The following is a 15,210-nucleotide window of genomic DNA, read 5'->3' on the forward strand; positions in this document are numbered from 1 at the left end:
TATATGTAGCAAGGTGAACAGATAAACTAGTCCCGGATAAAACAGTCGCAAATAGTAAAATGTTCCCAGACAAAACAGTCCCAGACATAATCCCAAGAAATTAGACAAAACAGTCCCAGAAAAAATCGTCCGAATTAAATATAGAGTCAAACATATGCACACCAATTAACAAAGAAACCCCTTAAGTTATTCATAGGATTGCTTTTCTTTAAACAAATATTAAGCTAATTACATAGTTTTTGCCAAATAGTGCATTTTGAAACAAGTTTTTGGTTTAGTCCTAATTCCTTTCAAATAAAAACCAAAGCATTCGGAAGCGTAACTCATAGATTATGTTTGTTAATTGTTGGTAGATTATATTGACAATTGTTTCAATATTTTATTTGGGCCTATTTTTTCTGGGACTGTTTTGTCTGTTTTCTTGGGACTATTTTGTCGGTCTGTTTTGTTCGGACACGATGTAGCAATAGTTGATACATATTCATCAAAATTTATATCAGCAATCAATGAAACATAAACCGACGAATGTCGGAAGAATTGCTCCCGAACGACAGGTGATGCGATTTAATTCAGGGGCTGTAGCCTAGATAAATTTTTCTTTATGGGTGCAAAAATGGTTGACCACGCCGGAATTCGAACCATTGACCTCCCACGCCCTACCCAGAAGCACTACCAACTCGGCTATCAGGCCCTTCATGTTCCTATGCTGCAATCGATGAGTGAGACCAATAGAGATCACTCAAAAATGAAGAACAATACGCGTGAAAAAGTCATTTGAGAAGCCGAAGAATATTCTAGAAGAAAAGCGCAAAATGGTCAAGCGAAAAATTGGCATAAAAAGACCAACACGTTTACAATAATTGCTACGAACTTCGTTCGAGAGAAGTTAATCAGAAGATGAATTTCTTTTCGGTCTGTTTTATTATTTTTGGAACTGCAAATCTACAAAGCTATGAGGTAAAGCCTTCTATTATTGATGACGTTGATTTGTTTTAGAGGTTTTTTGTGTACTTACACAGTTGTACTTTGCTTTGTTGGTATTGTTGGTGAGAGTACCTTCTGATGGTGCTTATCTTTAATTGAAATTAAATATAGCTGTCTTGAATTGATTTCATTGTTGCGTCTTACGGCCAGATAATGATTTTTCAACATTCTGCACTATTATTTTTCCACTTTTCTAGGATAGTTTCTTTCTTATCTCACTTTGTGAGGTCACTATTTTGCTGACAATAAATAACAATGCTACAGGAATCTGGAGCTTTTTCTAAAGAGTTAGTTATAATTCAGCTTGAGTTGAAAATGCAGAAGAGTGGCGTATTTCTTGATCATATCTTAACAATCATTGACATTGACTTGGATGTCAAATCTTGTTTCCTTAACTTCCGATCGCTCTGTTACCAGTTTTGCTCAAACAAAAACTTAATCAAAAAACCTCAAAATCAGTGTAATTAAATCAACTTGAAGAAAATCGATGCTAATGTCTTCCTTGAGAAATTTTTGCGGGGTGTAAACTTTGACAATACACTGAATGTAAATTATGTCTCGAATTCGTACCTCCTTCTACAGGAAATAGTGAACTCATTTTCTGCCCTTTGAAAAGAAATAACTCACAGCCGTTCTTTTTTTTTATCAAGAAACAGAGTGCATCCTGAAACTAAGTGCACGCAAATTTGAACGTCTGTTCTGGAAACAAACGAACTTCAGAATTGAAGACCGAATTCGATGACAGTACTAAGTTGTATTTTGACACATTCCTTCGAAAGCGAGATCTATATTAGAAATGCTGTCACTTCAGAGTGTGCACCTCAACAATTTCCCATACTTAAGTCACTTCTCGGAAAAAAAGAGGAACAGCAGCTGTCATAAGATTATGAAAAAAGTTAGTTTTCTGAGCACTTCAATTCGTTTTTGTCAAAAGTGGAGGATATTAATGATCTCATCTTTTCCTAAAGCTCCCTTGTCGGAGAATGGCAACAGAATTAACGGGGAAATTTTCGTTTCTATCCTTAGATGGCTTTGAACCACTAATGTACACTTCTTCGGATCTACCAATGTCGTTATCCTCCTCTAGCACAACCATATAATTCCGACAAAAATAAAAGTTTCCACTATTCATTTTTGAGTAATTTGCTCGAAAATGATACTCTTTGCTTATCAGTGGGTTGTTTCTTTGATTGTGAATATTCTCAAGTTATCGTCCAATATCGAATTTGAGGTGCGTAATTGAAGTTAATATAAAAAGCCATATTTGTCCAATTTAGAGTACGCCTTGAAAACGAGTTTCTAGGCAAATTTCAACGTGCCTACAGAAAGTTCTTGTCTATTGAGACTGTACTTCTAAAAGTTACGAGTGATTTTCTTCTCATTCTAGAGGGCTCACTGTACATTGGTCTTGACCTTTCGGCTGCTTTTGACATTATTGATAATTTCATCCTGCTCTGCATCCTTAAAATTTTTCATGTTTAAAGATAATGTTCTGAATTTTATCGAGGGTTACCTATCTGGCTGATCACAAAAAGTTTTGATTATGAATAGTTTTTCTAAAACAAGGACGAGAAAATGGGAGTTGCACAGGTCTCACTCTTGGGTCTCCTCTTTAGCTGTCATCAAATAAAGATGAAGATTATATTTAAACGTTTGAGTGTATGTTGCCATTGTTATGGTTATCGATGACGGTATCGTTATCTATTTTGTCTCCAGGAACGATTGGATACAGGATGCTTTACATTCCATGTTAACAATTCTGCAGAAGTGGCTTAGCGGTGCAGAACTGCGATTGAATACCTAGACATTTGAATTTTTGCTGGTTAACTTGTCTGATTCGAATCAAATTATTTCTGGGTAGGAGAATGTTCATTGAGTTTATACCATTTCAGCGCAATCGTCTCCCCTTAGCTGAAGCTCATGCCCGAATTAGTGTTTTGAAAAAGATTTTTGTTTTGCAATTGATAACTAGCTGCTCTGATTTCAATTAGTTGTGAATCCTATAATATAATAATCAGTTCGCATTTAAAAAGCAGTTCCTCTGCAAAATAACCGAAAGTGAATTGCGTCATTTTCTGAAATCAAACGAAATCAAAAATTGAAGCATGATAAACCATAAAGATCAGATTTAGATGACCGTTACGTATTGTTTATTTTCATCGTTCCATTGGTACTTTGCGACTACTTGTCTAGAAAGCAGTCGCAGAAAGCTGGTGACTTCGCGGTTTTGTTAACTTATTTTAATGAAATCAAGATCCCAATACTCTTGTAGTTCTGTTTGCTTAGCTGCCGCATCTGGATTTGAAAGTAATTCCACGATTCAGTCATTTCATCTCTATTCTGTCTTCTGTGTTTTATTGACGGCTCGATTTTTGTTAATCGCACTCACATAAAATCTTGGACATGTTTAAGTCCTGCAGTTATTTTGATCGCTGTTGTTACGTATAACCTGTTAATTCTTTCGTGGTATGAGCTTTAAGCAGCTTCTCAATTGTGTGATCCTCAATTGGCGGCAAGTGGCCTAATCTTCAAGACTCCAAGGAAGTGGCCTAATAGTAATCTATTACACTATTGAATCGGCTAGTTTTCTCTATACAGCCTATTCCGACGGAAGTCTATATCTGTACTCAAGGTTTTTGTTCAATTCTTCGTGTCTTTAGTTAACGGAAATTGAGAGAATTGTTTTATTAGACGTCATTTTCAAGGGTATTGAACTGATTTTTGGTTTTATCGTGACTTTCTTGGCTCTCTTAATGAGTTGGCTGCGTGGATAATTCTTATTGTACAGCTCTTCAAAATCTATCACTGATATTTTCTGGTAACCCGACCAGTGTGGCTTTTCTTTCACGTATATAAAATGTAAATTCACTTATAAATTTAAAATGAACTCTGGTGCGATTATTAAGCGTTCATCTAAGCAACATTTTTCTTAAACGTTGGTGCCTGTGACTCATCTTAAACAACAACTATCTGCATTCTACAGCAAATTGTCATTAAGTTTTTTTCCGTGTCATATTACCGTTGATTAAATGTAAATTTTTATTTAAGAGTACTTACTTCTTTCAGATTGATTTTGTCCGCGTTTGTGCGTTAATTTCCCTTTTTCCCTTTCCCTGACAATCCAAAAGAACAAAGGAAGTGACGCGAGGTGTTGGTGGGCTATAATTTGGAGAGATCTGAAAGAGTCACAGACAGTAATCATGGGCGACAAGAGGAAGCTACAGGCGGAAATCGATAGGTGTCTGAAGCGAGTGCACGAGGGCACCGCAGACTTCGATGAGATCTGGCAGAAGGTGCAGAACGCGACCAACACCAACCAGAAAGAGAAGTTCGAGGCAGACCTGAAGAAAGAGATCAAGAAGCTGCAGCGACTGAGAGATCAGATCAAAACCTGGATGCAGTCCAATGACATCAAGGACAAACGACCTCTTATGGAGGCGAGGAAACTGATAGAAACACACATGGAGAGGTTCAAAGTCATGGAACGGGACACAAAGACCAAAGCATACAGCAAAGAAGGTCTCGGCAAAGAGGCTAAAGTAGATCCCAGAGAACAAGCCAAGGAGGAAATGTCGGAATGTTTGTCAGAAATGGTCGACCAACTTAACTTGGAGGTCGAACAGTTCGAAGCCGAAGTTGAACAGCTGAAATCTCGGACTAATAAGAAGAAAGATAAAGACAAAGCAGAGAAAGTTGAAGAACTAGGCGGACGAATAACTAAGCACAGGTTCTACATTACCAAAATGGAGATGCTAAAGCGAATGTTGGAGAACGATTCTGTTGAACCAGATGACGTTCGAAATATCGAAGACACGCTCAAAGATTACATAGAGAGAAGTAGGGAGCCTGATTTTGTCGAAGATGAGTGTGTTTTTGAGACCTTCGATTTTGAAATAACGCCCGACTCAATTCCAGCATCAGGTGAAAACTTTGGAAGCGGCATCTCAAATTCGTCGAAAAACGATGATGATGAAAGTGCTGTGAGCTCACAAATAACTAGTCCGTCACCACGGAAGGGTTCATCTTCATCAGCCATGTCATTTCCCTCGAGCAGTAATCAATCTAACAACAAAACAACCACAGCGTCTCCAGCCACTGTTAATGTCACGCCTCACAACACCTCAAACAGTTCGGCCTCAAGCAACATCTCAACCAGCAGCAGCATCCAAAAACCAACTGCTGTCAAACCCACAGTCACCACAACTACAGCTGCGCCCACAAGTCCAGGTGCAATTACTACGTCAATCCAAAGCGTAGGTCCCGCCAATCTCAACAAATTATTTAGCTCCGCACCTTCACAGCAAACACAATTTCCTGGGGGTACCCAGCCACCTACCACACCAAACAGTAAAAGTTCCAGTATGGTCGCCGCGGGAACTGGTTATTCAGCAGTTGCCAGTTCAAACACGAATGCTGCTGGGTCGCAAGGTAACAGCAACGATTTCTTGTCAGCCGCAGCGAGAACGTCAACTGTGACGCCTACATTGTTCGCTTCGACAACATCGGGTATGAGTAAAACAACATCGTCTGCAAGCAGTGAGAGGGGCGCAACACCCCAAACTGCGGCTGAGGGTGTTGCAGAATCCAATGGAACGGGTATTGATGCATTTGGAAGTATATCAAGTGGCAACGTGCAGCCAGGGTTTCAAATGGCGCCCTCATTAAGCTCACAGTTTTCCACGGGCTCCTCAGATGTTGACAACTTGGCGGCTTCAACTGGCGGGTCCACAATGTCAAACCTAGAGTCGGAAATGTCCTTCGCAACTGCTGCTAGCAACAACACAGCAGGCAGTGTTCCAGCAAGCACATTCAGCTCCTATCAGACCCAACTTTCTGGTGGCCACAGTTATGGCGACAGTACTCTGAACAAAGAGTTGAAATCTGGATTCCAACATGGTGGATCGTACAACTTCCCACATAATAGCGCCTCAGGAGCAGCAAGTGCTATTTCGCATGGGGGAGATGGAAACACCGCAATAAACTCGTTTCCATTTTCGTCTGGTAGCGCAATGCCATTAAATTTGTCTTCGGGGTCTACCACCACTGGAACGACGGCAGCCGAAAAGAGTTCCTATTCTTCTGCCGAGACGCCTAGTGGTTTGAGTCCCGGTGATATTAAAGACTCCATTGGCAATATGAGCGTCGTTCCAGATACAGCTTACCTGGAAACTCTTCGGCGACAGGACGAACAATACAGGACAGAGACCAACATTCCACCCCTTCTGGGAGTCGCACCTTTAGGACCGGTTAAACTGGGCAAAGAACACGTCTACCAACAGAACATGCTGGAGGCAGCATTTGAACACCTCCCCCATGCGAGTGACTCAGAGAGGCTTCGGCCGTACCTGCCCCGAAATCCTTGCCCTACGCCCAACTACTACCCCAAAGAACCCTTGCCCAATTCGGACACGGTTGATTTCTTCGAGCGACTGGCCACCGAGACGCTGTTCTTCATATTTTACTACCTTGAGGGCACGGAAGCACAGTATCTGGCAGCAAAAGCGCTCAAGAAACAGTCGTGGCGATTCCATACCAAGTACATGATGTGGTTCCAGAGACACGAGGAGCCTAAGCAAATCACGGACGACTGTGAAATGGGAAGCTACATCTACTTCGACTATGAGAAGTGGACCCAACGACGCAAAGAAGGCTTCACATTCGAGTACCGATTCCTGGAAGACAGGGATCTGAAGTAACTCCTAACTCACATACCCTTACCCTTCCTCCTGTTGGCCAGCTAGTTTATTGATCTCTCTCTGTTCAGCTAGCGATGCCAACATACCGACAGACGGAGAAGCATGAAAAGCATAACTAAATGGTGGCTTTTCGTTTGCTGGTTGTGATGTAAACTACTAGCCAAAAACTAGTCTAGACTGTGATGAGTGATTTAGTCCTCAAGTGTCGGTCAGTCCTTTACTGCTTTGTTGTTACTCATTCTTGTTAATGAGCTGATTGATTGATCAATTAATAGCAAAAAAGCAACTTCGAATAAATTATCTTTCAATTCATTGCTTTTTATCTAGCAAAACCTGACATATGAAGTAAGGTCAAGTATGTAAAGTGTTAGTGTGACTAAGAAATTTTCAAGACGTGAGTGCTGTGTCTTTTTTAATGCAACATTTTCGCTTGACAATTTTGACTTTTCGAGTGACTTTTACGCCCTTGAGTGCCTAGCAATGCGTTTCAAGAGTAAAATGGGCACATTTCTCATGTTAGAAAATTTTTGGCTTAATTTCGGTGATTTCTTAATTTTTGGATCTTTAAGAGGACATTTTTTTCAAAAATCAGAGCATATGAAACTTCGCTTTGATAATTAATGCATTGAACACCTCATTCTAACGTGTGAGTTTTTTGTTTTTATAAAATTGTGCACATGCTAATTCGATTTTAGCAGTTTTTGCCCAATTTTTCTGTATTTTTATTTGGTTTTAATTACTAGAATTATTAATAGCCGCACAGCGATAGCTGGGGCTATTATTGGCCTTCTCTTGGTTTTTTTATTTCGTCGTCGCGATTTTTGTTACAACCATATGACCTCACAAGAACTTCAAATCTGAGTCAGGACTTGTCCTCTGTGTCAGGACTTGTCCTGCTATGTTTTTTATTTTCGTCGTCAAAATTTTTGTTGCGACCAAATGACGTAACAATCACTTCAAATCTGCTTTTTGTTCATTCTTTCATGCAATTTCAACTGAAGTGCGTGTGTGACGTCATTTTTCGCTCTTAGTGGAGCGAGTTTTTTTACAATTCAAAGAATTTTTACAATTCAAAGAATTTGAATTGTATTGGGGCGCTGTCTTTTTTTAAGATCTGTTCACACATTTTCATGATTTTTGAAGTCAAATTGGAGTAGCGATTTTGGTCACGCGGAAACAGGAAATGGAGCGAAAAAACGAGTGATTTTGCGGCGTTAACTTTTTTCGCTCTAATTTTAAAGTAGAGTGAGAAAACGGTGTTTGAACAAAAATTCGCTTTCTCGCTAGTGGTTTTTTGTTCACATTCGGCAATTCCACTTTGATTTTTACTGTTTTTTCGATTTTTTGGATTGGATTTTTTTCTAAATGGTTTTCCCAATCCATTCATAGTCTGTTCTAGGTCTAGTTTTCTGTTTAGTCAATGAAAATTCTTTGAATTGTTCGTCAGGACTTGTCCTGCTATGTTTTGTTCATTCGCGTGATTAAATTTTTGGTCACACTTGACTTAACCTCACACAAAAATGACTACCTCACTTTGAAATTGACTTTTATTTACTTAAATTCAAAGAGATAAGGTCAAATGGGTGTGTGTCACTCTAAATGAAGGTTATTTGAGAGCAGTTAATAGAGGCAGCAAAAACTTATACAGATTTTAAATCAAAATATAACATATCAGCCTTCAATGAAAAGACGAATTTTTTTATTTGGTCTGTCTTTTTTACTGATTTTTGAGACTGCAGATCTACGAAGCTATTGCGGCTATTTTCTGGCAATCTGCCAGCTATGTTTTTTTGCACCTTCAGGGATTTCCTTCTATTAATAATTCAATTAATTTCTGATGTAGAGTCTCTGGAATTCTGTAAACAAGATTCACTTGTGCAATTTTAAGAATGTTTTGACCTTTTTCAATATATTTCACTGTTTCCAAAGGAAGATGGCTACGTAGTTGTCCGAGCATTACATGCTAAATAATGAACTGTATTTGTTTTTTAAACTTTATATTGATTTTTAACAAGAACAAGTTTTTTAAAATGTGTACATATTTTCCTCATTCTAGCATGTATCATCTAGTAGTCTCCTAAATGAAAAGTTTTAACGGGTTGTCTCAGAGTAATTGAGGGGAAGCAGCCTTTATCATTTTGTGAGATATTATTCAAGCAAAAAACTTTGTTCCTTTTTCGTTTCTCGGTTTTCTCCTTTTGTACACTTTCTCGTTTCGATCATTTACCTCTGTTTTTGAAAGTTGACTTCTATTTTCGAACATTGGAATTGAATAGTAGCTTAGTTTGTAATAAATAGTAATTAGGAACTGCTGGTATTATTCAAGTTGAGAAGGTCATTTTGAGAACTGATCACATATAAGTCCCTCCCTCCTATCTATATAGACTAAAGAACAAAGACCTACCTATCGAACCCCTGCATTACCTCCTCCCCCCACGCCCAATCATTCTGGCCACATATGTACCTCTTGCCAACAAACCCCCCCCCCCTCACTAACTTAATCTTACCACCCCACGGACAACCTCCCCCTTCTCTACGCCTACCTAAACCCTACCTAACTAAATATTGCTTTGGTTTTTTCTTGACATTTATGCAATATGTAGTGTTAATTATTTTTTTTTGCATGACGCTTCGAGTCGGTTACGATACTCTACCGCCTGTTTTTGAATCGTCGTAATGAGTTCGGGGGTTCGAATTTCTCACTTAGGGTTTTTTAATGCAAAATTTTTGCTTGAGAGTTTTCGAGCCTTTGTTTCAGAACATCCTTTGACTTCTCAATTAACTTTTTCACGCTTGTGATCGTAATTGCTCTCCCCGAGGTAAAGTTTGTTGCTAAAATCAAAAGTCATTGTAGCAGAGTGCGTAATGGTTCTGTCGAGGATACCGGAGGCCGGGGGTTCGAATCCTTCCCTGATATGTTGGAAGTTTTTGCACCCATAAAAAATGTGTAGGCCACAGCCGCTGAATTAAATTTTAACCATCTGTCGCTTGAGATCAATTTGCCAGACGTTAGCCGGTTTATGTTTTATTGCTTTGAAAAGTAATTTGAGGCCATTATTTAGGTCCTGTTGAAGAGGAAGTACTGGTTTTCAACAAGTTTGAAAGGGTAGTTAACAAGCCATGTTAAGCGAGAGAACTTTTGTTTTAGTGCCGCGGGGTCATTTTTTTTACTTCGAATAATTATCATACTTGTTTCTCTGCCCATTTATTTTGCTATTTTTGGGGAGTGGAGGGGAAACAGATTAGATCCGACATTTTATTTTTTACCGCGTCATGAGAAAAATGTTACTGTAAGCAAGTCATAATACAGTGGTTTGACAAGACCAGTAGACTCAGCCAACTTTGACTCAAAACTATCCTTGTATCTTTCAATGAACATATTTTAGCCAGCTTATGAATGACACAATTTTAAGTTTTGCCCAGGAATTTTAGAGATTTTGAAATGAAGCTTTAAATTATAACTTTCCAAGTTTTTTCCTTCATTTTTTAAAAATGTTTTTCAAATATCTTTGAAATTTATATTGTTACTTCATCTTCAGACAGTTTGTCCATTACTATTCTTTATCCAAATTACGTAAAATTGTATTTTTACCCGACTCTTCTGAATTTGAAAATTGCTGTTTGGACTAATCTTCTCTAGTCTGTGGGCGTTTCTGGCAATCGAAAAACTAATACTATTGATCGAGAAACTCCACAAAAGTGTTTAAAAAATAATATACATTTTCCGGCTTTTTTAGTACGCCTTCAATATCAATTTAAAGGGCCAAAGCGTAAATTTGCCTGAAAATCATTGTTCCTCATTACAATAACTGCCTTTTCGGCCAACAGACGGTTTTCTTAAATGTTAGACACAGATAGAGGCAACGTGAAAGAACTGAATTGCGTTTATGAGATCTATCTGTTATCCTACGAAATGTTAAGAATCTAAATGGCCCATTTTGCTCATAAAACATCAATAATGACAAAATTTCACCCTCCTCCACATCAACCCCCTTCACAAAGTTAATTACCTTTAAAGCAAAGTTTGTAAGAAAGTTTCTTAAAACTATTATCTTCCCAATAACCAGTTCAATGCAGAAGATCGTTCATCTTCTTAGCATAATGCAATACCGAACCGAAGAATTTAAGAATTAAGGAGTTCAAGGCTCGCCAGGTTCAAAAATTAATAAATTTTCCATAAATATATTTGGAGGAACGTTAAAAATGGACAAAAGCAGCTCGTATTAGTATGCTTACAATTTTTTAAAACAAAATTATCTTACCTCAAGGCATGAATTGCCGAAAGGACGTTGCCATATACACTGATTGTTTTAAGAAAGAAAGGTCCGCTCAAAGATCCATAAACAAACAAATTAAGGCAAAATCCATAAAATAACTTGAAATGCACTTGAAAGGCAGCGCATTATTAGACTCCCAAGAACTTTGTGATATCGAATTCAGAATGTTATATAATAATTAAGGCTCCATCGATCAAAATATATTTCCTCGAAACAAAAAAAACGGTTAATGTCGGAAAAATTGCTCTCGAACAACAGGCGGGGCGATTTAATTCAGAGCCAGTTGTGGCAAAAAAAGTTTTCTATATGGGAGAACAAAACTCCGATATTCTTATTGGACCGATACTCTTATTACTCAACTAAAAGGCACTTATGATCTCCTAGCTTACAATCGCATCGCTTTTGGTTTAGCTTTCCCACTAAGAGTAATTTACGTCAAGCAAAACCAAAAAAGTCAAGCCAGAAAAAGTCACTCAAGAATATACCCGTTTTCAATAGCTTCTTCTAACTTCGCTCAGGGGCAATTAACCAGTTTAAAAACAAAAAACTGAGCCAAATGGAATATAAAAACGGCTGAAAATGATTATCTATTCTTCAGTCTCTTAAAAACGTTTTATTAGGAAGTCGAAAAGTCATCCACTAAACGCAGTGATAGTGATCATAAAATTTCTCTAGCTCAAAACAATATTTAACAAGACAATTTTACTCGATGGCACCAAAACAGAGTTCGTCAATGACGCAAAAACTATTAAAAGGCAAAAAGGTAGATATTATTGATGGAGCAAGCGTCCTTGGATCTGTAAACGGAAACGTAGACTCCTACAGACAATATATAGAAGATCAAAAGCAAAACTATCTACATATATTGCAATAACTAGCAAAACACGCAAAAACGGACTCTCAAAATGTATACAAATGCTTGACAAACTCTGTGCAACATAAATTGACTTTCCTGTCGAGACAGCCCCAGACACATTCGACTTGTTGGAAGAAGCTGAGAAAGTTATCAATGATCATCTAATCACTAACCTTGTATGTAACACCAGTTATGACGAGACCTATCGCGGACTCAACATCGTTCGCCCTGAAGATCGAATATTAAAGGTCGGAAACCATTTCAGAGCCGCTGTCACTCGGGGTTGTACCTAATATTGAGACCGAAGAATTTTAAAAAATTGAGAGGATCAGAAAGGATAAATCAGTGAAAATTAATGAGAAAAAATTCAAGCATCAGAAATTGTTTGAATGCAGACAAATTTAATTGAATCGATTTAGCCTCTGAAAAATGCGTTTACTGCTGGCGTAATGCCATGCCATTGAAAAAATGTAACTTCAATTTGTCAAGTCTGAATTCAGAGACTGTATTGTCCTTCGCTATGTCTGGGAGCCCCCCAAGCTTGCGTCCAACTGTGTGTGGTGAGTCATTCAAAGTTGCTCATGCCCTTCACTGTCCCAGAGGCCGCTATACCCAATTAAGACAGCAACATCCGTGACTCTCGCCAGTCTGCTTGAAGAAATTTAATTTGATGTTGAAATCGAGTCGATTCTTCTGCCGTTGCAAGGCGAGTCCTTTGCAAGTTAAACTACCAGCTGTGAAGACGACGCACGATTGGATATTACAGTCAGGGTTCTGGGACAGCAGGTTCACAAAAACGTTGTTCGATGTAAAAGTTTTCAACCTCTTTGCCAAAAGCTGCCCGAAAAAACGAAGACGCGTATAGTTACCATAAAAACATCAAAAAATTGAAATGATCCTTGAGTTATAAATTTTGAGAAGGGGACGTTCACGCCGTTAATCTTTTCTTGCACATTAGGAACAGGACCTTTTAGCAACCCCTTTATTTGAACGAAAATCAGGTTTGCGCTACTCAGAAGCTCCGTACTCTGCCTGCGCGGTTCCCGAAGTCCGACGAGGCTTCGACCGAAGTCCGACGAGGCTTCCATAGGGGCTGTTGTCAAGGAAGGGAAGCTTTTAAGTTGATTCTCCTTCGTTTGATTTTCTTTTAGTTGGTTTTCGACTTGATAATTTTCACCTCATTTAAGTTGATTGCCGGTTTGTAACAAACCCTTCCCATATCCAAACATAGCCGGCAGATTGCCGAAAAATAGCCGCGAAAGACGCTTGGGGCCTTCCATCAATTGAAACAGCTCAAGAGAGATTAGATAGACAGATCGATCACCAGTCCTTTAATAGACCACTAGACTTTTTGGGTTAGCTTTGGACTGTCATTTTTATGAGACACATAAGCTCTATACGGAGAAAGCCCTAACAGGGCTTTTCAAAATTAGAATCTCTTCCGTTTGTGCCCCCTCAGCTTAGTGGGCGCATATTATTTGCACCCCTCAGATGCACGTGCAATATTTTTACGTAATGACTTACTATGTAATGGCACGTGCTGTATCTGGGGGCACAAACGGAGAAGATCGCAAAATTAATATTCAAAACCAAAACTCAAGACTCTAATAATCAAGAATTAGGGCATATATGTTTGGCACTACTTAGATGCACACTATTGACCTTTAACAAGTAAATGTTCATAAAACTTAAAGTTCCATGAGGGAGTTCAGAAGTCATTTTCTGAGTGAGGTAAGTCATTGAAAAAGTCTATTCCAAGAAGTCAGGGTAAGACGAAACAAAAATCTGTTAGACGAAGTAAAAAAAACATAACAGGACAAGTCCTGAAATAAAATTCAAAGAATTGAATCAAAAAATTAGAAGTAATCTACCTGACAAGCAGATCAACTGAGCAATGGCAGCCAAAACACGAACAAATTCATCAAAAAAAATTGAGAAACTAAAGCAATCAAACAAACTAAACAAAAATATACTCATTACTAAATCTCTTGAGGCTTTTACCCTTAAGGCAAAATTTCATCCCTTTAGATATACCTAATTCAAAAATGTGTTCAAGACCAATTTCTGTTTTTGGAATCGGACCAGTATTATATCTGCATGACCTGAAAAAACTCATTGGCCCTTGAAGATCGATTAACTCAAAAATGACCGAAAAATATAAATGAAATCAATTGCAAAATTTAATAAAAATTTTGCTTTAAATTCTAATATTAAAATCTTCAGAATCATTTCATTGTCTCTAGAGGCTATCCATTAACAAAATTCAAACCCATTAAATTCAAAATCCATTAACAAATTAAAAAATGCATTAATCCATAGGCAGTAATTTTTAGAAAAAATTCAAAAAAATAGAAACTCGTTCTATTAAAATGTTGAAAACAGTTCAATTGCCATGTTTGAATGCCGTTTAACTATCTAATAACATACTATCGAACCCTGGATCAGGTTAGCTGGCTACTACGGCAAGAAAAACTGAATAAAGACAAATGTTTTGAAAATTTTATCAAAAAATTCTAAAATTCAAAAGGTTAAATTTTTGAAAACAAATCTAGTGACACAAACAACCATGCGGTAACCTTTTCTAAGACCGTGGAATAGATTTTCTGGCACTTGAGAATTGACAAATATCAAAAATCGACAACAGCTTTGGGAAACCTTGAAAAAATTGCAGATTTTGATCAAAAAATGCAAAATTTCGGGACATTAAAATGTTGAAAACCAATCCATTATTACAAGAAACTATGCAGTGCTGTATTATCAAATCACAAAGGACTTTTTCTGGCCCCTGAAGCTGGAAAAAACTCCAAAAAAGATAAAAATTTTCAAAAAACTTGAAAAAAAATTACAAAAATTAGTATCATTTTTTGTGTTTGTATTTGTAGTACCAAAACATATAGCTCATAAAATGGTCATAACAAGTATTTTTGTCTCGCAAAAGGCCTTCGTCACTTTTAAAAAACTTCAACCTAAGACTAATCAAAAACTCAAAAAAATTACAAAAAAAAACATTAAAAATTGCAACATTTTTAGCCCAAAAATTCCTAAAAATGACCTTTTAACCTTAAATTAAGGCCATTCTAGCAGCTGCACTAGAAAGACTACTGAAGCCCACTTTGGGCCTCTAATGAAACTTAATGACCGCTGGGCTTTACCTGTTTATCCCGTTTTGAAAGATCAAAGTCATTGAAAAATGTGTGAACACATCTTAAAAAAAAACAGCGCCCCAATACAATTCAAATTCTTTGAATTGTAAAAAAATTAGGAGCGCTATAATATCCGCCTGGAATTGAGGACGCGGCTATTAATCATATTCAATTTTCTCGCCTCCTTTTTTTTAAATTTGTCCTTGTTCTTAGCTGGTACTGATTGAGAAATGATATTGGTCACCATTTCTGTA

General features: G+C 37.7%; 1 protein-coding gene across 1 annotated transcript; it reads left to right on the forward strand.

The window, feature by feature from the left end:
- The first annotated feature begins 4,012 nt into the window (after positions 1 to 4,012).
- LOC142358580 (CCR4-NOT transcription complex subunit 3-like) lies at positions 4,013 to 6,992 on the forward strand. The gene has a single exon (XM_075410000.1). The coding sequence runs from the start codon at positions 4,185 to 4,187 to the stop codon at positions 6,678 to 6,680; it is 2,496 nt and encodes an 831-aa protein (XP_075266115.1). The 5' UTR covers positions 4,013 to 4,184; the 3' UTR covers positions 6,681 to 6,992.
- Positions 6,993 to 15,210: the final 8,218 nt, after the last annotated feature.

This window comes from Convolutriloba macropyga, chromosome 2, assembly GCF_964194025.1.
Source record: "Convolutriloba macropyga chromosome 2, txConMacr16.3, whole genome shotgun sequence".
NCBI classification, from domain to species: Eukaryota; Metazoa; Xenacoelomorpha; order Acoela; family Convolutidae; genus Convolutriloba; species Convolutriloba macropyga.